General features: G+C 35.0%; 2 protein-coding genes across 2 annotated transcripts in view; one reads left to right on the top strand and one right to left on the bottom strand.

Annotated features, from left to right (window-relative positions):
* Positions 1-22,689, bottom strand: part of LOC106055042 (uncharacterized) — a 135,679-nt gene extending 112,990 nt beyond the window's left edge. Inside the window, exons 1-16 of the mRNA XM_056004484.1 lie at positions 22,543-22,689; positions 16,783-16,860; positions 15,351-15,374; positions 14,851-15,001; positions 13,266-13,477; positions 12,960-13,037; positions 11,992-12,096; positions 11,458-11,604; positions 10,652-10,802; positions 7,878-8,024; positions 7,680-7,791; positions 5,901-5,955; positions 5,599-5,672; positions 3,933-3,997; positions 3,637-3,815; positions 181-291 (exon numbers count right to left, since the gene is read on the bottom strand). Coding sequence (XP_055860459.1) covers positions 181-291; positions 3,637-3,815; positions 3,933-3,997; positions 5,599-5,672; positions 5,901-5,955; positions 7,680-7,791; positions 7,878-8,024; positions 10,652-10,802; positions 11,458-11,604; positions 11,992-12,096; positions 12,960-13,037; positions 13,266-13,477; positions 14,851-15,001; positions 15,351-15,374; positions 16,783-16,825 — 1,654 coding nt within the window. The 5' untranslated portion in view covers positions 16,826-16,860; positions 22,543-22,689. The remainder of the gene's footprint in view (positions 1-180; positions 292-3,636; positions 3,816-3,932; positions 3,998-5,598; positions 5,673-5,900; positions 5,956-7,679; positions 7,792-7,877; positions 8,025-10,651; positions 10,803-11,457; positions 11,605-11,991; positions 12,097-12,959; positions 13,038-13,265; positions 13,478-14,850; positions 15,002-15,350; positions 15,375-16,782; positions 16,861-22,542) is intronic.
* Positions 17,151-18,245, top strand: LOC129928968 (prostatic spermine-binding protein-like). The gene is made up of 2 exons (XM_056045576.1): positions 17,151-17,156; positions 17,697-18,245. Exons 1-2 carry the CDS (start codon positions 17,151-17,153, stop codon positions 18,243-18,245), a joined length of 555 nt encoding a protein of 184 aa, XP_055901551.1.
* Positions 22,690-23,001: the final 312 nt, after the last annotated feature.

Raw genomic sequence — 23,001 nt, 5'->3', positions numbered from 1 at the left:
AACCTTTTTTTTTTCATTTCTAATTTTTCCTTTTCAACCATCATGCAAAGCACCCTGACAGGATATTTCATCATGAGAGGTTCTGTCTTAGTTCATTTATTATTCACTTAATGCAATGAAATCAAGCTTGAGTACATTTTTAATGATGTTAAAAATCTAATATATAATGAGATGACATACCATACACACAATCAAAGTTCATATTGCCCCTGTCAGAGATGATGAAATTTCCTCCAGCACAAAAGTATTGACCAAGAGAAAGACTATTGATTACTTCCATCCAGTTTATTGCTAAATAAAAATACAATTTATAAGCTGAAATTTTAAAAAATCAACAATATCATAATAACTAAATGTATAGTTTTTAAGACATGGATAATTCGGCAGTGAAAAAGTACATTTTTTAAATCAGATGACCAGATAAAAATATGAACTGTCAACATTTAGCAAAAAGCTTTATAGAAGAAAATGGTTAGATCCATTTTCTTTAGAAAAACAATTATGGCAGTCATCCAAGTAAAATACAGGTAAGATCTAAATGTAGTTTACACACTATTGTATTTCATCAAGACTAACAACTGTCAGTTTACAAGTTTAAATACAATGACTAATAGTATAGGTCATATTAGTCAGGAAAATCATCATTCTTCTCTATCCTTGTGTCTTGTCAAATATCCTCATATCATTAAGATATTTGAGGGATACATGTTGGGGGGGTGACTTGGTAAAGGTCATGGCCACAGTCTCTACTTGACAGGTTCGACCACCCAGCATAAAAACTTAACAATGTCATATGTATTCTACTGTCTGACCTAATGTAACAGACTTTTCTTCTTCTTCTAGTCAAATGCAATCTCTATCAGTCTGCGTCACATAGCATGCTCTTTTGCTTTCAGTTGTTCTGCACTGCCATACAGAGTTTTGGTTATGTTGTGGTAATAGGTTCTGGTAATAGGTGGTTATGTTGTTGTGGTAATAGGTGCAGAGGATTCAGCCCCTTCGCCTCTGCGTGGCGCCTCCATGGAAACGTCTAGTAGTGGAAACTAGATAGGCTAAGAACAGAACACGAACAAGGCCCCTGCAGAATACCTTAGTTGAGCTTTTTTTTTATCTCACTCCGGGTGGGGATGAAACAAATAGCCAGCACCCCAGTCCAAAAAATCTGCCACGCCATTCCACAAAGGGGTCCGACATCAGTATCCTGTTAGCTGGAGTGGCAGTCCCTGCACGGAACAGTGGCAGTTACAGTATAGGAATATGAGACAAACTCCCCATGGTTAACGCTGCCGTCAGCCACTTATAGGGAGTGGGACCCAGTAATGAGGCACTGTGCGCTGTGTACATGGTATAGTCACCTTACTTGGTCCATGGCCGTCACTGCTGAGAGCCCTCAGACAAGACAGGGGTGAAGAGACCCATGTCCAGGCCTGTTTGTTTGTTGGATAAAAGATTTTCTAATGATCAATGGGATAATGGCACCTTCGGCGCCTATTCTCTACTGAACTTCATTAAAGGTAACTTACTTACTTAGACTTAGGTCCTCCCGCGCCGTTCGGCGCATTGGGCGGCAAGCTGTCTCCATAATGATCTGTCACTGGCAATGTCTGAAGCCTCTTCCCATCTGGTGTCCACTGTTCTGAGGTCCTCCATGAAGGTGTGTCGCCAGGTAATACGAGGACGTCCCTGTTTGCGCTTTCCTCGTTTTGGCTTCCATGTTATCGCAACTCTTGGTGTGCGTAATTCATTTTGACGTAGAACATGTCCCGCAAACCTCATGCGACGCTCAGTCACAACCTCACTAAGTGCTCGACTCCCAGTTCGGCAAAGGATTTCCTTGTTTGAGATCCGGTCTGTGTAACTGACTCCCAAAATCCGTCTCAGCCATCTCTGTTGAGCCACATTTAGTCTTTTCTCAATTTTGACAGATGACTTCCACGTCTCACATGCATATGTAGCAGTTGGAATGACGATTGTGTTGAGAAGGTGTATTTTTGTCTCGAGTCCAATGGCTTGGCTAGTCCAAATAGGCTGCAGCCTTTGGAAAATGCTCCCTGCCTTTCCTATTCGGCACGCTACATCATGGTAAGCATCTCCATCATTTGTTATGATGCTGCCAAGGTACGTGAACTTGTCCAGCTCTTCAAGCTTTGACTCGCCAAGTCTGACGGGGACACCCTTTGCCTTATATCCCACTCGCATAATTTTAGTCTTATCCAAGTTTATGCGGAGGCCAATTTTGGGTGCCTCTCTGTCTAGGCTCTCCGTCATTTCTTGAATGCATTTATTTGTAGCCCCGAGTAGTGCAACATCATCAGCAAAGTCCAAGTCCGTCAATCGGAGTTGTTCATGCCATGGAATACCAAAGGCAGTCTGGTTCATTGCTCTCCTCATTATGTAGTCAATGGCTAGGAGGAAAAGGAAGGGAGATAAGATGCACCCCTGTCTCACACCTGTCTCGATTGTAAAAAACTCTGTTATTCCCTCTTCTGTTTTAATGCAGCAACTAGACTGACTGTAAAGGTGTCATAGGATCTGGACGAATTTTTCTGGTATACCGTATTCTCTAACTATTTTCCATAGTGATTCTCGGTGGACACTATCAAACGCTTTTTTGAAGTCCACGAAACTGATCGTTAGCCGTTGTTGGTACTCAAGACTTTGTTCTATGATATTTCGTAAAACGAAAATCTGCTCTGTACATGATCTGCCTCTTCGGAAACCTGCTTGTTCTTCTCTGAGCCTTTCATCTATAGACTGTTGAAGCCGTCTCAACAAAACAGTGCTGAAAACTTTGCCTGGGACAGAGAGGAGAGTAATGCCCCTCCAGTTGTTACAGTCTGCCAAGTTGCCCTTTTTTGGAAGCTTTACAATCACTCCCTTTTGCCAGTCCTCTGGGACTTTTGAAGTTCGCCAACAGAGATTTAAGAGATCAGTCATTCTGTTAACAATGCACTGTCCCCCATATTTTAGCATTTCTGCTGATATCATGTCTAGTCCTGGTGCTTTGTTATTCTTTAGCACTGCAATGGCCATGGTAACCTCCTCAGCAGTTATTGGGTCTGTCTTGACCTTGAGATCATTGTCTGGAGAGGGGTCCTTGAATATGTAAGTTATGTCTGGCGACAGTTGGTTAAGGGTCTCTTTAAAGTGCTCTACCCATCTTGCATCCTGTTCTTCTTTCGTTAACAAAGTTTTGCCTTGCTTGTCTTTTATTGGTGCCCCATGTCCACTCTTTGCTCCAGTGAGATCTCGGACAATACGATGGAGGGTTTTTGTGTCATTTCTGCTTGCAGCTGCTTGTGCCTCTTGTCCCTTCTGCTCAATCCAGTCCCGTTTTAAAGGTAACAGGTGAATTAAATTGTGACATTAAAAGAGGATATGATTGACAGTTTCGTAAGGGTTAGAGAGACATAACAATAAAGAGAATGTTTACTATCTTCACCTGGAGAGGTTTTACAATAGCACATTTCCACTGTTAGATGAATGTCTATCATTGTCTACTTTGTGTGAGAATCTGACATGCTAATTGGTTCAAACTATCGATGTGACTTTAAAATGAGCCAAGCCCACAACAGATATAGGTATTTTTAATTACAAAATTTTGTAATAATCATTTTTCTAAATATTTAATCTTACCTGATCTTCCATTAGCTTTGTCTTGCAAGGTCTTGTACAGCTGAAAATTTCCCATCAGATTGCCTCCAACTTTCTCATTAGCCAAGATTATTTTTTCCGCAATGTTTTTCCACATTGTATCCTCTATATCTTTTCTGAACCAAATCTCATATTCAGATACATAGGTGTCATAGTATATGCTGTTGATGAAAATATAGAATAGAATAGACCTGTTGTTTTTCTTACAAAAATTTGATAGATTTATTAACCAAGCTAGTTATAATGAATAAAATAAGAATTTCACTAAAAATACTTACTAAAAATTATTCAGCAAAGATACAGTAACAAATTCTGGAGTACTATTGAAGATAGCCTTCAAAATCTAGAAAGTCAACAGAAATATTTTGCGCATCAATGTTTAAACATTTTATAATATCTTAATCAGCAGCTAGATAACTAATGAACATTTGCTTGTTAAATTGAAAGCTTTAAAAATAATAGATATTTTATCTTATCTTATATAATACAGACGTTACTCACAAAAAAAATATGATTACGTAATACGTGTCATGCATCTAGTCATACATGTTAACCAATGACTTATATTCTGCCATGTCAATGGTTTTCTTGGCTGTCTCAGGTAACCCATTCAATGCTTTAATAGCATTAGGAAAGAAGGAGCATTTATTTTTACAAATTTGTCCTAGCATATGGAACAAGGAATGTGCCTTTATCTTTGTGTCTTTCTGAGTATTTTATTAAATTTTGTTTTTGTATTTGAAGATTATGGTTCAGTGTTTTATGTATAATTGCTACTTTACTTTTGAGTCTTTAATCCTGAAGGCTTTCTAAATTTAGGGATTTTACTAAAGGTGTTACTCTAGTCAAATATGAATATTCGTTTGTTATGAATCTCACTGCTCTATTTTGTGTCTGTTCCAGTTTCTAAATGTTTTCTTGAGTTGAGGGGTCCCAAACAGAGGATGCATATTCTATTATTAGCCTAACGAAGGTTAAATAACATTTGTTTTATGTTCTTATTTGATTTATAGAAATTTCTTCTAATAAACCCTAATGCTTTGTTTGATTTTTTTATAGTTTCATCAATATTTGGATTTTATGACAGTTTTTCATTTACTATGACACCTAGGTATTTTGCATTTTTAGACTGTGTTACTGTCTACCATGAATAAGATAAGTGGAATTTATTAGTTTTAGTTTTTTTGTTACTCTTAATAAGTGACATTTTTCTGGGTGGAAAGACATGCTCCAATTTGATTACCATTTCTGTAATTCATCTAATTCTCTTTGTAAAATTTCTGTATCTTATGTTTTTATTTTATTATGCAATCGTCTGCAAATAATCTGACTTTTGTTCCTGAACTAATGCAATTTGGTAAATCATTTATGTAAATTTAAAATAGTAGATAACCTAAGACTGTTCCTTGATGTACACCTGAGTTTAATGTTATTTGTGTTGATTTAGAGCCATTTATTATTACAGTTTGTTCTCTCCCTACCAGAAAACCTTTAACCACTATATTTTGTTAATATGCACATTGAAAAAGGTTACCAGAATTAATTAAAATATAAAAAAAGTGTACTTTTAGAAGTTGAAAAGTTGGACATTTTAAAAAAATATTTCTTAAAGGAAACCTTATCAATGGCACTATTTTATCAATAAAAAGCAGGCATCTGAAACTAGATAAGGAAAAAATGTTAATGGCTTTGTCTTCTTCAGTTGAAGCAAAAATTTCTAGGTCACACTTGATCTGTGTGTCCCTGTGAAATACTTTTTTTGTTAATATTGGAACATGAATGGAAACAAAGCTTTAACTCTTCAAAAGTTCTTTTTCAAAGCTAACAATTGAACAATCCTTTCTGTGCTAAGCATCTTTATGATCTTCAAAATATAAGACACACACAAATTATAATACTATTACATGAGATAACAGAATATTTCCATACTTTATTGTAAATTACCTCAATTGTCAAATATGGGCTGTTGTAATACCGTGATTGTTGTGTTATGTAGAACATTTGTCTGGTAACATTATCTTCATAAAGAAAAAGACAGCAATTATTTATTTTAGTATTTCAAAATGAATGAAGAACTAAATGTTACATAACTTTCAATGTTCAAATACGTTCATAAATCTAAGCATTTATCATTAAATGTTAATGTTAATGTAGATATAAGAAAATTACTAGATCTAAATTTAGGTAGTTTATAGATCTAATATAAAGCACATATAATACTTTGAAAAAATTCTAGGCCAACAAACCTATTGTAGTAACATCAACTTGAAATGGCAGTTCCACTCGAATAGCTGGATAATTCTGAACAATACATCAAAGAACTTTAGTAAGATCTCGTTTGTATGCACTCTTAAAGGATTATTCACATTACAATTTAATACACTTGATGGCAGTAGGGGACAAAAATTTAAAAATATCTCTAATGAATTATATGTTTTGATAGACTGGCTGATAGAGATTGATAGGCCACATCATATTCCCCTACCTGATGATATCCAAGTAACATCAATGACTGGTACTTACTAATTCTAAGAATAACCAACAGCTCTTCACCTTTTTTTGTATGTATCATAATAATTGTAAAAGGAGATTACAGTCTGCTCCTCCTAAATGAGGTCATTGTGTTTACATTTTTAAGAAGCTTAAGATAGAAAGTGAGCCTACTAAGTCTCTAAAACATCCTGATCCAAATAGCTTTTGGCATAGTGGTCATCATCATGTAGGCCCCTCCCTTTTAACAGAGATTTTCATTCACATTACAAATTATTTCAACAATATAGTTCTGGAAGAACTTTTAAATAAAATAATGAAAAAAATATTTAATAACTTGTAGGCTATATGTGGGAAGAAAATATTATATCTAAATTTTTCAAGGCATTGAAACATTTCATTTAATTATAGAATCTTTTATTTCCTCCTGTAACTTCAATGTTGGGTTATTGCAATGTAGGTTTATTATTATATATTATTCCATTTCAGTAGATCTAATTAGGCCATACCTTCCCCAAGCCCTTTTTTTCTAAACCTGGTTAGATTAGTGTTTTAATGACAAATGGAAATTTGGCCCTTAACTTTATGTTTTCATGGTGACATTATTGAATAAACTCTATCACTACACAGTTCTTTTGTCATCTAATCTATTTTCCAAAATACATTATTACAAGACAGTATCTCTACTCCTTATCTTAGGTCATGTTTGTAATGATATTTTTAGTCCCTCTGTCTGCAGCCACATTGTCCCTTAATGGCACGCTTTAGGGGAGCCATACAAATATAATATTAACATGTCTAAACCTGACTCTGAGGCTTTAGTGGAATGTTTATACACCTCCTTTAATTTACATATAAAGCTTGCAAATTCAGTTATTTGTTTCTAAATGTAAAATTGCTTCAAAATTTTTTCAACATTTTTTTGCTGTGCTTCAGTGTACTGATTCATTGTAGGAATGTAACAAATTCATTGCGATGTTCATTATGGTATTTAAGATACCCTTGAAATTTTCATTCCATTTGTGTTCAACTTGTTAAGAAAATAAATAATCTTAAGATTCTTTAATTTTTTTTAAAAGTGATTTTAAAAATGGGAGGGGGGCAGGAGAGAGGACAAATGAATTTTCGCTGACACATTGACATGAATCAAAATTCACAACTGATCCTGACTACCTCCTGCCAGTTAGGCTATTATAAGATACCAGTTAGGCTATTAGACTTTACTTTTTGATTCTTTGTAAAACACATTCAGTTGGACAATTGAACATTATTTAAGATGTGTATTATAAAATATTGATAGTTGACAAAAATAACACTTTTTCAAGGTGAGTTAGATTAGCTACAGGACGCAAAACAAAAAGCAAAGTGAAGTGAACATTGGATGGCTGCCTGGTCATATGATATGCACTCTGGATTGCAGTTCTAGGTTTAAACCCTGCCCCCAGCCACCATCCACAACCATTTTGAAACATGTCAAACTAACATACATTGTAGGCCTAGGCTATAACTATAACAGTTACAAAAATAAAAATTACCATGAATGGAATCCAACCATACAATGGATTAGTATCATAGAGAGCACTCAATAGTATGTCCACAGAGCTTTGATCATGGCCATTTGTACCACTTTGTGATGATATAAAGGTCCTGAAAAAAACATAACTTTTTCTACTATCTCTTGTTTGGTTTGTTTTTTGTTTACAAAATAATAATAACTAAATAAAAAAAATTACCTTATGTGATAAACACCCAGGTGAATACTTGTTCTAAACAATTTACAAGTTTCGTTAACAGTACAAGACAAATCTGGCACACAGACTTGGTCATCAATGTATTCAGTGATCACGTTCCCACAGTCATTAAGTGTTAAGCAAAGGAGACTGAAATAGAGATTACATATAGAAATAGCATATACATGACATGATGAGAAAAATCCATTTCTTTAGGTCTACCTTCCATAGTGCAGTGCTATTGTAGATCTGTTTACCAATTTATGATGACCTGTGTTCCATAGTGGTACTGGTGATTGATTTACCAATTTATGGGGGCTAACAATTTATGAGTTTGAGACCTATGTTTAATAGTGGTACTGGTAATTGATTTACCAATTTATGTGGGTCAACAGTGAAGAGGAATTTATCTGATTGCTCATGTCCATAGGCATCTCTCCTGATCTCTGGATATTTGTATATTTAGATCTAGGCTTATATTCGAGAATTTACTTAAATATGCCTTTCTATATCAGTATTTAAACAGAGTCCTCCCTTCTGTGACCTAGTAATAGGATTAGATTATAACTGCAGCAACCTCAGTACTGGCAAGTTATTCCAGTGGTATACTTATTGCTCCACAATTATATTACCTAGGCTATTAATTATAACCTCTAGATATATAACTTACTAAGACATACAAATAATTGACTTAACAAAGTTGTAGTTAAACAAACAATATAATAAAAGGAGTGTATTTACAAACAAACAAAAAAGCGAAAGATCATAAATGAAAACGGAAATAAAGGCAGATTGTATATATATATATATTATGCTGTTCACCTCTGATCTGGTTCTTTCTAGTCTTACACTTAAACTTACAGGTTTATTTTATGACTATGACTCATTGTATGAGCCTGTTGTCTACAGTAAGACCACAGAAAGAGCCGCATCGGAGGTGAACAGCATATTATATACTATTACCGAAAAAATATATCAACATAGATCTTCTATTTAGATTTAAATAATGTCCAGCACTGGTCAGCTCCAAGACTCAATAGAAACTAAGAAAGTGGCTTAATAAACTTAATGTTAGTGAAAAGGCCTTGGCTATGTTTTATCACGCTCACACCTGCAATATTTTAAGTTTTAATATCAGTATTAATATTAGTATGCCCGGTATGGCGATTTGAGTATTAAAAATGAAACTTAACTCCATAGGCATAGAATCCTACTAAATCAATGCTGCTGGTAAATTAAAGTCATTGGCAAAATAACAAACCCCATTTGTGCAGCTGTTTGAGACAAACATCCATAAGAAAGCATAAAAGATTCTAGATCTATCTAGATCTAGGAATAAAAAATCACCCTTTGGGCCAAACTTTGGGTCAGGATTTTATAATTTTACCATCACAAATGAGATTTTAGTATAGATCTAGCTCTAACTCTAGATATTAGATCTAGTCTTTTTAGATCTAAGTACTATCTGAGTATCTACAATAACAGATTTAACACCGATAGTAATTAGATCTAGATCTATATAATAGATAATAGAGTTTAGCAGATAGACACACACGACACGTCACTTGTCACAAGCACTCAAGTCGAGTCAAGTGACTCTTTTGTTCCCCTGCCAATTAAATAATTAAAATTAAATCATTAGATCTAGATACAATCTAGATCTAAATACTTTAAATAGAAACAATCTGATATAATCTTTTCATATGTAAATTATGAGTGAGTCTGGTGTGAATGTACATTTTGTTTTTGTTTTTATAGTTACAATGTTTTGTTTGGAGAAATGCACAAATTGTAAGACAAATTTCTTTACGGCTTACAGACACTAAACTTTCACTAAAGATTATTATTATTATTATAAAATAACTTACAGAAGGGAGCTAATTCTCTTTGACACAATATGTAAATACAAATATTTCCCCTTTCGTCAAACTTCTATTATCGCAATTTTACCGCCCAATCATTACGAAAAGAAAGGATGGTGGATGGGAGGGGGATAGATTTTGGAACTAGATTTAGATCTAGAAAAGTGAATTTTAGATGTTTTAATGTTTCTAACACAAATATTTACTAGACGAGACACATCATCAGAAAGACAGAATTTAGGTGATGGGTTATAATGGTTAATATGCATGACGCGTAGGACGTAATCATTTATTTTTTGAATTAACGTCTGTATTATATAAGTCAATATAAGATAAGACAAAAACTTGTCAACTGTACAAATGTGATGCTTCAAACTTCACTGGACTTCAGAGATTTAACAGATTGAGACTAAGAAGCAAAAGACGCTTTTACATACTAAAATATTTGACCTAAATATTAACAATGTTTATAGCTTTCATCAAGAATTCAAGATAATTTGTTAAATTCAAAGTAGCCTAATCATCATCATCGTCATCTTTCTTTTGCGTTCCTAATGGAACATAGGGCCTCGGGCCTCAGTAAAAACACGCCACTCTCCACGGATTCTTGCTAGTTTTTTAATGGCTTCCCAGCTCTTTCCTGTCCCTTCGGCTTCATCTAGTACATTGCGTCGCCACGTTCTTTTTGTTCTTCCTCTACGTCTTTTGCCATGGGGATTCCACTCTAAGGCCTGCCTAACTCTGCTGTTGGTATTTTTTCTTAGGGCGTGGCCTATCCATCTCCACTTTCTCTCTTAGATCTGCACCTCTATATTTGTCTGTCCACTCATCTCCCACATTTCTATATTGTCTTAAATGCTTAGTAATAGATATCTAAATTGTATTTTTAAAAATTAAAGCTAAAGAAAGACTTACTTTGTATAAGGGTAACTGCCAAAAACTAAAATTCGAATTAATTCTTTTTCTTCAATGTTGTTGAAATAGTCAGTGTCGTTTCTCATACATTTTGGAGTCCACAGTGTAATGTTCAGTTCAACGTTGATAAGTGGATTGTAAATACTCCTCACTAAGGGAGAATAAATAAAGTTTTTATATTTAATGTATTAAAGGATACACATGTTTATTTCTTGTATGTGGCGGCTTAGCCTAACCATATAATCTTTTTTATTTAAGAATAAATAGATTAAGGAGAAAAGAAACTGAAAAAAAAATTCTAACCTAAATGAAACAAAAAAAAATGTAAAAATTAAAAGTCAATAGATTACTAGTACGTTATAGACTTTTTATTGCCAAATAAGTGTATCAAAAGATCGTTATCAAAGCGAGAGAAACACTAACAAACAAAGCTAGGTGTCTATCACATTTATCTTATCAATTACAGACGTTCCTTCAATAGAGAAGATAATTACGTCCTACGACTACGAGTATCTAGTCTTGCATGTTTACTGGAGACGTAAACTGCTCTGTCATTGGTTTTCCTGAGGGAGCCCAGTCTATGCTCTATTGGCATTAGGGAAGAAGGAGCAGCTGAACGAATTTGTATTTTGCCTTTCTGAGTATTTTTTTCAGTTGAGTTTTTTGTATTTGTAAGTTAACAATTATGTTTATGAACTTTTGAAGTGAAATATCTATCTAACATGGGGTCAAGGTTTTTAGATTATTGTTGTTTTCTTGTGTGTTTGGCTCTACTGATTACATGATTAAAGATTATCTGTACATACTTTCTCCAAAGGAGCAGGAAGTTGAGTTGTATGAAGTGTATGGACAGACATGACATGTTTTATCTGCATCACTCCAGTACATGTCTTGTGGACAAGGCTCACAGGTCAGTTTATCAAAAGTCAAACGGTAACCAGGTTCGCAGTTTTCTGATGTAAAAACAAGTGAAATAACAAAAAAAAAAACCTTTTTAAAAACCTCTCTTTTTGTTGAGTGAAATGACATCAATTATTTTGAATCAATTATAATTGTACTAAATTGCCTAAGTTACTATAATGGTCTTGGGACTTTTAGGCGTCTGCTATCTTGTATGTTCACATAGGTCCCATTTAATTAATTGATTAATTGACTGGGATTTTTAAATTGACAACGAATTTAAAATGGTAAGAACATTGAGCTATGTTAAAAAAAAACAGAGTTTGATTAAATTCCTTTACCTAGTATTTATGACTCACTTTCCCCCTCTATTAAAAAAACAACAACCTTAATTTAAAAGATTTATTTAATTTTTAAAAGAAGATACATCTTCAGCTTACCAACACAGTAATAGCGGGAATTAGCTCTTTTCACCAAAGTTGTCTGCCCTTCATCGCAGGCGACACATTGCTCTTGTTCAGCATACGAACCAAAGTCACATATGTCTTGATAAACAGAAAGAAAATGTCCATTAGAAATGGTACTCACCAAGAATTTGAAAAAAATAGATGCATCTAGATCTGTAACTCATACTATTGATGATTTTCACGATGATCTCAACAATGTTAAAGACGATTAATTGAACGTTAATGTTAAGCTACCAACTAAATAAAAAGCTACAAACAAAAGCGTTTAGCAGAAAATTTAAGTCAAATAAAATTTAATTCAAATCGTGTTCCACCTTCCAAACGATGACAGTACAATATATATAATATCAATTAAGTTTTAGAACATACAACGCGGCCGCACATCCCATCTCTTTACACCGGATACACCAAAAAAGCTTTTGAAACTATTTTCAGGCCTACACTTTGTGTAACATATGTATGTACCATTTCAATGCCCGGAGCGGCATAAAAATATAATAAAAGTCTTAGAGAGGTAGGGGAGGTGGTGGATAGCACGCTGCGTCCTAACACTCTCACGTGGCAAGCCAAGGGTACAATAATAATAATGATAACCCTGACGGTTGACGACCAAATTTTAACTACGTATCTGACATTTGTTGAGGAGAGAATATGATGGCAGAGTGTACCTATTGCTGTGTCTGAGTGGTAAAGTGCTTGGCTTCCGAACCGGGGTTTCCGGGTTCGGATACCAGTAGGAATTTTTAATTTTGGGATCTTTTGGCGCCTCTGAGTCCTCCCAGTTCTAACGTGTTGGCCACATGACACCCTTGTTAACAGTAAGTCACAGAAACACAAGACCTTTACATCATCTGCCCTATGGGTCACAACCTCTGAAAGGGGAATCTTTACTTTTACCAAATAGTCCTAACAGTAGGCTATAAGTAGATTTACCAAATTACCTTGACAAACAGGTGCGAATTCTGAATTAAGACAAGTTCTGTCATCTGGACACAGTCCGTTATAACACATTTTATAGACTGTTGGAAGTGAATTTAAAAGATTGATTTAAAAATAACATACGAGTTCAAAATATACATATTAATATGTAGTTTTGTAATACACACGTGTTTTGGGGTCATAATGTTCCGATAAAACATAATACCGGAGGACAATTTGTTGATTTTAAGGAGTTTTAATTCTTAGAGGAAAATTCTATAAAAATATTTCTAATTGTTTTGTTATTGAAAATTGTATTCTGTTCCTACTTTTTGGATTTATGCCAAGTGCTGCTTCTTCTGACGTCTCATAGACTTTGAAAGTTAAGATTTCATAGTAAGTGCCATTGACTGACAGCACTCTTGGTTGAGAAACAATCTGGTTGTAACTAAAATCTTTCAAGTAATCGTCCATTATCTCACTGTCATACAGGCTCAACTGTTCCAAAGTGACATTATACACAATTTCTGTACTATACGAACTGTGAATTAAAAAAAAAGGTTAAATTAGAGCCAGTTTCTAAATTATGAATGAAAGCAGATTGTTTACATAAGAATTGACATATTTCTGAACCGTAGTAACAATTGAGTCGTATTTTTTTTTTTGTGTGGAAAAAAATCAGGATTTTAGATAAGTGTAGAGTTATAGTTTGCTTGACAACATTCGTCTCTTAATCTCTTAAAGGCATTTTCCTATATAGAACTGAGTCATGAAGGACAACTGAAACTGCGATTAGAAAACATTTATTAACAGCTGCCTACGTAGAATGCTTTACATCCGCTGGCCAGACACCATCAGCAACAATGACCTCCTGCAAAGAACCACGTCAAATGTTTTTAGAAAAAATCAGAAAGTCAAGATCGTGCGAGATAGGTCCGACAGGACACGCTATAAGCAACTCGCCAACTAGCACCACAAGGCACTGAAGTGGAACCCACAAGGCTAGAGTCACGAGAGGGCGATACGAATTACAGACGTATGAAGTTTTCTTACACATGAAGTTTTCTTACACATGGAACAAGGCAACGAGAAGCAAATGAATGTTCGGGACTGGGGATTATGAAAATCTTTTGTTGGTAGCCAACACTCCTTTTGTAAGAAGGAGTATAAAGAAAAAGTCAGCTAATGAATAAAAGAAACAACAAGCAAAGTAAATGAAAAAATACTTTAAAACGACAAAGATTATCCAAGAGGAAGAACTCCACATTTACAGTCCTAAGATCTCAATACTATGCAGGCTCGGTAAAAGCCTTGGTTTCCGAACAGGGGTTCCGGGTTCGAATCCTGGTGAAGACTGGGATTTTCTTATTTCGGATCTTTGGGCGCCTCAGTCCACCCGGCTCCAATGGGTACCTAGTTGGAGAAAGTAAAGGCGGCGGGTCGTCGTACTGGCCACATGACACCCTAGTAAAATGTTGGCCACAGAAACAGATGATCTATACATCATCTGCCCTATAGATCACAAAGTCTGAAAAGGGAGCTTTTTTTTTTAGATCTCAATTCTGTAAAAAAAAAATATTTCTCTTTTCCGATATTATTTAGTTAACTAATTGGCTATTTTGTTTTATAAAATTAATTTATGTTTAGATAGGAAGGATTGTTCAAAGTTTCAACTTGATCCGAGAGGGAGAAGAGGGAGAAATAGCGTGTTCAAAATTTAAAACAGACAGACAGACAGAGTTGGTATAACTTATAAGCTTTTAAAACAAATCCCTCGAGTACTCTGACTCTTTTTTTCTCTTTCTCCCCCCCCCCCCCACACACTATTATTCGTTTTAAACGTTAAAAAGCTATTTGCTTCCATGTTCGAATGTCAAGCCCCTGAAGAGAAAAATGTATACAGACTAACAATACCTCGTCATAATGTCATAGATGGACACAGTTATTTGTGTAGAGCCCCAGACACGGTCATCCATCCAAGATTGCATTATCTGTTGGAAGGCGGCAGCGACTTCATCATTGTTCACTTGAAGGTCTTCATGGGTTAAAGTCAATCGGGTGTATACTACAAACATAATAGAAATGTATGGTTAATACTAATAAGTATTCTTTTCTTCTTTGTGTTTTGAAAGTCAAACTAGTTTGTTATTAATATTTATATTTAATAAGGTTATTTAAAAAAAAAACAGTTTTTAATTTACCTGCATAATTACTCATTGTTGAGACCCCAACTTATTGTTTAATGACTTATTGTTAAAACCGTAATCACCTGCCTACTAAATCCCTCATTATTCAAAAAGTTATATACCTGTTAACTCACTCATTTTTAAAACCGTAATTTATATGTTAAATTACTCATTTTTTAAATACAAATGGTAAAAGAAATGTCGCTTATACACAAAACAGTAATTTACCTGTGACATCGCTTGTTGAGCTCTCTGATTATTGTGACGCAGTATTAAGGGATGTTTTATTTGTCACGCATGATTGAAGGTGGAATTTCCATGATGTTGAAAAAAGTTGATTCATTCAAGTCAATGTTAAATGAAACATCAGCATAACAACATTTTTTGCAGGTGGCGGGAACATATGTGAAATAAGATGATCATTGCATATTTTTTGGTATAACATAAAAGACCGAATAAACAAACAAATCGTAACAAACAAAAAACTCAATGCCCCTCCCCCTCACGGGAGAGTAACATAACATGAACATCCAAATTGTACAAAAGACTTATGTATTATCAATTTCCCAAATTACATTGTTTCATCCTGGTATTTATACAAATGATTGGAAAGTATTTACTTCTTTCGATGACCCATTCGTTTTTCCCCCCTCAATAATGTAGGCTACATAAGCCTCGCGGGCGGTCGCCTAAAGAAGCCGTGAAGTTTAGAAAAAAAACGCCGAGTATTTTTTACCCATTAATATTCTTTTAAAAGTATAGCGAAAGTCGGACCCGCGTAAGTTAAGGGACCACTGTACCTGTTATTTCATTTGAGCATTTCTTTTTGTTAGGTAACAAATCTTCTGACCCCCTCCCCTCCCCCCTTTGTAACCAATTGTAACAAATGTGTATACCTCCCCCCCCCCCATTTTAGTCGTTACGAACCATCCGAACGTTTTCTTCTCACTGGTTACAGTCAGTAGTGGAGTGGAGCAGATCTACTGCAAAGTCGTCATTATGTCTGAATTAGAATCAATGTTACAGAGATGATAGATTCAATACCAAAATAAAATCTTTAAAATATATATGGGCCCAAATCGTCTTTCAACTCTGTAGTGTCATTATAACACCATGTCTCCCAATGTTGTAGTATTATACATAATATGTGCCTTAATTATATATGAATTATCGTACATGTTTGGTCACTCAAGCGTTGGATCAGCTTTTTTATATAATTGGCACGAAATGTAAAAATTTGAATATATGACTATTTATTTATTTATATATATATATATATATATATATATATATATATATATATATATATATATATATATATATATATATATATATATATATATATATTATTAGCTCTAAACTATTTTACACACCCACGCTCTAATCTACAACGCAAAACATATGTTTGTCTAATTAGATTATAAATTAAATCAAACAATTTTCTTTTATTCTTCATGTAGTTTAATTATGAGTTATCTTCCTTTTAGGTCTATGACATCTTAAGAAGAGTTATGCCCTTTAATATGTGGGCATAGACATAAATGTCTATATACGAGGTTTCATTGGGGCCAAGATGGCTAATTAAATATCTATCTGGTAACATGACGGAGGTTTAATTTCATTAATAGAGATCTAGCTTAATTAATCATAGATAGCTTACCGAATATGATGAAAGCAATGAGGAAGTGGCCCCATTCCCACATGTTATTGTTTTTAATCGCTCCAAATCTTTACCTTACTTATGAAGAAGAAAAAGAAACATTAAAAATACTTTTTAAAAAAGATATATATAATTGTACCTCGGACATGTGATTAAATTTGTTATAACTCTAGACCAGTGTTTCCCAAACTGTGTGCTGTTGAACCCCATAGTGTTCCTCGAGGCCCGAAAAAGCGTTCCACGAACTACTGGAATTGTTAACTATAGTAAACCACCACGTAAATTAATATCTCTCTTAAAAATAAGCAAAGTGTTCCTCTAATATTTTCTTTATTTTGGATAATGAAGAAACATTAATTCTGTTCTAGATGAATGCAAACATTTCTCATATATTTCAACATTAGACTTCACTGTCTCCCAATAGTAACTATCACCATCCGTACGATATCAGACAATATAATCAAGGCCGACCCTCAAGGATTGTGGTTCAATTTTATTATTATTTTTTAAAAGGGTCGTTCTTGTTCTGATTTTATAAGAAAGAAAATTCTTACCATATGTTTGAGTTTTATTTTATTTGTATGTAGTCTACATTTGGTATGTAATAGTGCAAGTGTAAACAATTGATCACTTTTTGTTAACAACTCAATAGAATAAAAGTTGTGACAGAAAACATTTCAAAGAACCACAAATGGAAAAGTTGTGTTCAAAGAAAACAAAAGAAGACTATTATTTTCTTTTCTTTAAACCCAAGAATTGAAAACACCTTCTTCCTTACATTTACTAACAGAAGAAAAGGGAATTTTAAATTACATTTATTGTTGCGTTATTATATGACGGATATTGTCGAATCAACCTCGTGATTACATTGTTACAGCAGGATACATATTTTACTTGTCGATGTTGATGATTAGGAGGAGAACGAGAGTCATGACGATGTTGATGATGATGAGAATGAGAGTCATGACAATGTTGATGTTGATAAGAATGAGAGTCATGACGATGTTGTTGATGATGATGAGAATGAGGGTCATGATGATGTTGATGAGAATCAGAGTCATAACAAGTTTGATGATGTTGATAAGAATGAGAGTCATGACAATGTTGATGATGATGAGAATGACAGTCATTATGATGTAGATGTTGATGAGAATGACAGTCATGACGATGTTGATGAGAATGACAGTCATTATGATGTAGATGTTGATGAGAATGACAGTCATGACGATGTTGATGAGAATGACAGTCATGACGATGTTGATGAGAATGACAGTCATTATGATGTAGATGATGATGAGAATGACAGTCATTATGATGTAGATGATGATGAGAATGACAGTCATTATGATGTAGATGATGATGAGAATGACAGTCATAATGATGTAGATGATGATGAGAATGACAGTCATTATGATGTAGATGATGATGAGAATGACAGTCATTATGATGTAGATTGTAGATGATGATGAGAATGACAGTCATTATGATGTAGATGTTGATGAGAATGACAGTCATGACGATGTTGATAAGAATGACAGTCATGACGATGTTGATGATGATGAGAATGAGAGTTATGTCGATAAATGATAATGATGAGAATGACAATCATTGACGATGTTGATGATGATGAGAATGACACTCATGACGATGTTGATGATGATGAGATCGAGTCATGATGATGTAGATGTTAATGAGAATGACAGTCATGACGATGTTGATGATGATGAGAATGAGAGTCAGGTCGATAGATCATGATGATGAGAATGAGATGACGATATTGATGATGATGAGATGACGATGTTGATGATGATGAGAATGAGAGTCATGTCGATAGATCATGATGATGAGATGACGATGTTGATGATGATGAGAATGAGAGTCATGACGATTGTTAATGATGATGAGAAGGTGAGTCCTGGCGAAGTTAATGTAGAGGAGAAAAGGTCAAGAGACATGAAGGTAACATTGATGTAATACAAATACTAATGATGAACCTTGATAAGACGTGTTGGTAGACCATTACTCTGCATTACTTTTTGGGGTAATGATCGTGTGCATTCATCTGGAACTACTCTTTGAATTGATCTAATGGCGAAATAATCAAATAAATCTTCAGAGCGTGGAGAAGGCCTACTCGTCCTATCATTTAAATTAAAAATCAATATCTTTAAATATTGTATGTTTATAGGTAAATAATTGTGGGTGGAGAGTTTCATAAAAGTAAAGTTCCCCTTTCAGACCTTTGCGATCTATAGGCCAGATGGTGTAAAGGTCATCTGTTTCTGTGGCCCACGGTTAACGAGGGTGTCATGTGGCCAGCACAACGACAAACCGCCTTTAATTTTCCCAACTAATGTCAGGTACCCATTAGAGCTGGGTGGACTCCATTAGAGCTGAGTGGACTCAGAGCCGCCCAAAGTTCCCGAGATTAAAAATCCTAGTCTTCACTGGAACAGTTTCATAACAGGTAAAAAAAAAGTTTATGAATGTCCAAGGGGCTTGGGAAACGCAATATTTTTTTTAATTTCCGTTCAGCATCTCTTTCAGTCTTCCCCTTGTGTGACGTAATGATTGGCCTACATCGCTTGACTGCATGACTACATAAGAAGCCTTGAGTTTGAATCTCGATCTAAACAAGTTTTTATTTTTTAAAAGAAGACTCTAGCTTAGTAGTGTTTGTAGCAATGGAAACCATCTCCCAAATACCCTTTTCCCAATATGTCTACAAAAGAAATAGCACCAAGGCGCACTCAGCTTCTATAACATACGCATTTCCTAGAAATGAAACAACAAAGTATGATGATGTAGAGCAGTGTTGCCCTAAATACGGCCCGCGGGCCGGACGTAGTTTCATACGGCCCTCGGAAACGTCAGCACAAAATATAGAAAAATCCCACCCTCCTAAGAAAAAAAAGGTTGAAAAATGTACGTACGTTAGGGCTCTCATTATTCTCTGATGAATGGGTACCGTGACCTTTAACATTTTTACGTTTATGAAATGGGACTTTGAATGTAGAATCTACCAGGGAAAAGTGAAATGATCTTTACAGTTTTTATAAGAAGCCAATATGTTTGTTTCTTAAAGAAAGTGTGGCTGTTTAAAAAAACAACATATAAACAACATACAAACAGCACAATGAAACAAATATGGTGGCATTCTTGGTTTGAGCAGCGAATAACAGATTATTAAATTACACCTAGAGATTGGGAATTTACTAAAAAGAGACAAGAAAATGAGTCGGTGGTAAAGCTAGCTACAATGTTGCTCACATCTTAAGTAGAGAAATAAAGCCATTTTCCTACGCGGAAAAAAAAAAGAAGATAAACTTCAAACATTCCATTAATTAATGTAAGTAGGGCCTAATAGATTCACAGGTTTCTAATAAAATACTTTCAGGGCAATTTCATTTCGTTTCTTTTCGAGTGTCGGAAATTAAAATGACCCACAGGTCAAATTAGGTTGGACATCATTGATGTAGAAGAAGTCTTTCTGAAATGACTTGGACAGATGTAATAAGACTAAGATTAAGACTGCTTTATTGATCCTTAGGGAAATTAGTTGTGATTACAAGGACTCTTTTCTCATATAAAGACAACACAACAGAAAAATACACATAATACAACAGATACAACATAAAGAGTTCATTCAGCGACTATACACAGGTATCTTGGTGCATTTCATGTTCCCTGATCACTGAGTGGCGGTGATAGAGTCTGACCGAGTGAGGTACGAACGAGTTTTTGTACCGCTACGTTCTTGTTTTGATTGACAGCAGTCGCCCACGACCTGACGTAGTTCTGATGGAGCGGGTGGTCGTTGTCTTCCAAGATTTTTTCGATTTTTTTTTGGCACTTTTGTTCAAAAAGCTTCTTTAAATGTGGTAATGTTGTGAGTGTAATTTTTATGCTTTTTTAAATGATGTTTTCTAGACGTCGCAACAGTTTAGATCAGGCGTTGCCTTGCCAACAAGTTATTCCGTATGTTAGCAGATTTTGTATAGTCGCGCCGTAAAAAGTCTCAAGGATCTTCTTGTTTAGTTTAAAGCTATTGAGTTTGTATAGAAAAAAGAGTCGCTGGGCTGTTTTCTTTGTCAGAGTTCCAAGGTGGTCTTCCCATGAAAGCTTGTTGTTGATGATAACGCCTAGATATTTATATGCTTTTACTTGTTCTATAGATGTAGTGTTTATTTGCAGTTCACGTATAGTTTGTTATAATCGTTTCCTCTACACCTGTTGTGTCCAATCTTTTTTTTTAGGTCAGTGAAACACACACACTTCTGACGCGCGCATAGCCTAATGGAACCGAGCCTCTGCATCTTTATAATGCGCTCAGGGACAGGATAACATCGCGTCATGGGTCATCGGGCTGTAGTTTGGGCAACACTACCAACACCAGCACCTCCTATAAAACGTCTCCATGATATTTGATAATAAAACATATATTATTTCATTCAAAAGGCATACTGTTGTTATATATTCATTTCCTGTATTATAAAGAGTGCATGGAAATTCATATTTTATGTTCTCACTTTGAAAAAAAAATTCTATAGATATATTCGGTATTCGGTATAGATATATACTTAGTCTAAAACATAATTTTTTTATTTTCAAATTTTAAAGCATTCACACATAGTTCTTAACATAAAAAAAAATCACAAGATGGCCCAATCAATCCGGCCACTATAATAATATAAATCTGTTGGCCAGCGATCAGATTCTAGTGTCATAATTTATGGTCACAGTGTGAATGTTGTTCACGATAAATATGGCTACTGGTGAAATAGGCCTGAATCTATTTGCAAAAGTCCGAAATCCTTAAAGACTAGGTAATTTGGACCAGCATTTAAAAAATTACGGTCGCTAGTTGTGGGTCTGAACAAATGCAATTTGTTCTACTACATGGGAGTCGGCTGCGAATGGTGAGTGGGCATTAATCGCCTGATTATCAATGGGTCTCAAGTCAGTGGTGTATCAACCAGTGCTTTTTTTCTTGTGATGGTACGCATCGGTACGGCGTACCGCCACCTTTTTCAGTGTGGGGAAAAATTATTGATTTTCTTGTATTTTAACGTTTATTATTATTTTATTAGTAGTTAAAAGATAGGCAATCCAACTTTGAGTACTGGTACCTATGTTTCTACAAAACAAAAAAGCACTGGTGTCAACCATTACACATCGAGTCTGGTCCCAAGGGGCCTTGAAATTAGTCTCCTCTAAACCGACTTTTAAAAAGATGAACTTGAAGAAGTTTCGTGACACTGGTACTTGTAAGGCTGGTACTTGTAAAGGCTGGTACTTGTTAAGGCTGGTATTTGTAAAGGCTGGAACTTGTTAAGGCTGGTACTTGTTAAGGCTGGTACTTGTTAAGGCTGGTACTTGTAAAGGCTGGTAATTACATGTAACATTGCAATGTCCTCTTGATTCAATCTGTTGTTTGTCATACTCAACGATACTCAACGTTCTTATGAGAGGGGGTTCATCCTAACACGGACTCACGAAACCTCGCTAAGCCACTGGTTCGAGTTCTAATCCCAAGCTGAGTTGTTATTGCTGAGCGCTTAAGCCTTAGCCCTAAGGGCTGCACGAAAACCCTCTCCCACAAGCCCCCCTCTCTCCCAACTGGTCCTCGAAAGAGAGTGGACCAGAGCGGTCTGAGCAAGTCGTAGCATAAAAGATGCTCTATACAAAATCAATTTTTAAAAATCTGTCTACCATGAAGCAACATAGTACCTACATACCAAGTATCTAACATGTACCTACCATGTCTCAGTAATTCTTGTGTTTGAAGAGAGCAACGTTCCCAGAGTCGAAGACGTCCAGATGACTATTCCCTCGCTACTACCATCGAACTATTATATGAATTGCAGAATCATGAACTTCATGGTATATTGACGACCCTGACATTGAGCTTCCAACAATCTTTCAACAGTTTAAGTGTATAGAGAGGGTTATGCTGACACTGACACTGCACGCGTCATTGAATAGCAACTAGTTCTAAGAACACTTCAATTATACTGATTACTTTCATGAAACAATCAATCAATAATTCCGTAGATTTATCGAAGTATTTTACTTACAATTAAACAAGTGACATAATAAGCAAAATATAAAAAATCCTTTAAAAAAAATAGCTAGAACTCTGCCCTTAAAACTATATCTATCAATAATGTACAAGTTATTTCGCTTATTTGATATCATACAGAATAATTAATTACCAAT

Source organism: Biomphalaria glabrata, chromosome 11, assembly GCF_947242115.1.
Source record: "Biomphalaria glabrata chromosome 11, xgBioGlab47.1, whole genome shotgun sequence".
Classification (NCBI taxonomy): domain Eukaryota; kingdom Metazoa; phylum Mollusca; class Gastropoda; family Planorbidae; genus Biomphalaria; species Biomphalaria glabrata.
Note: the sequence above shows the minus strand (reverse complement) of the source record. Positions and strands in the feature narration are given on the sequence as shown.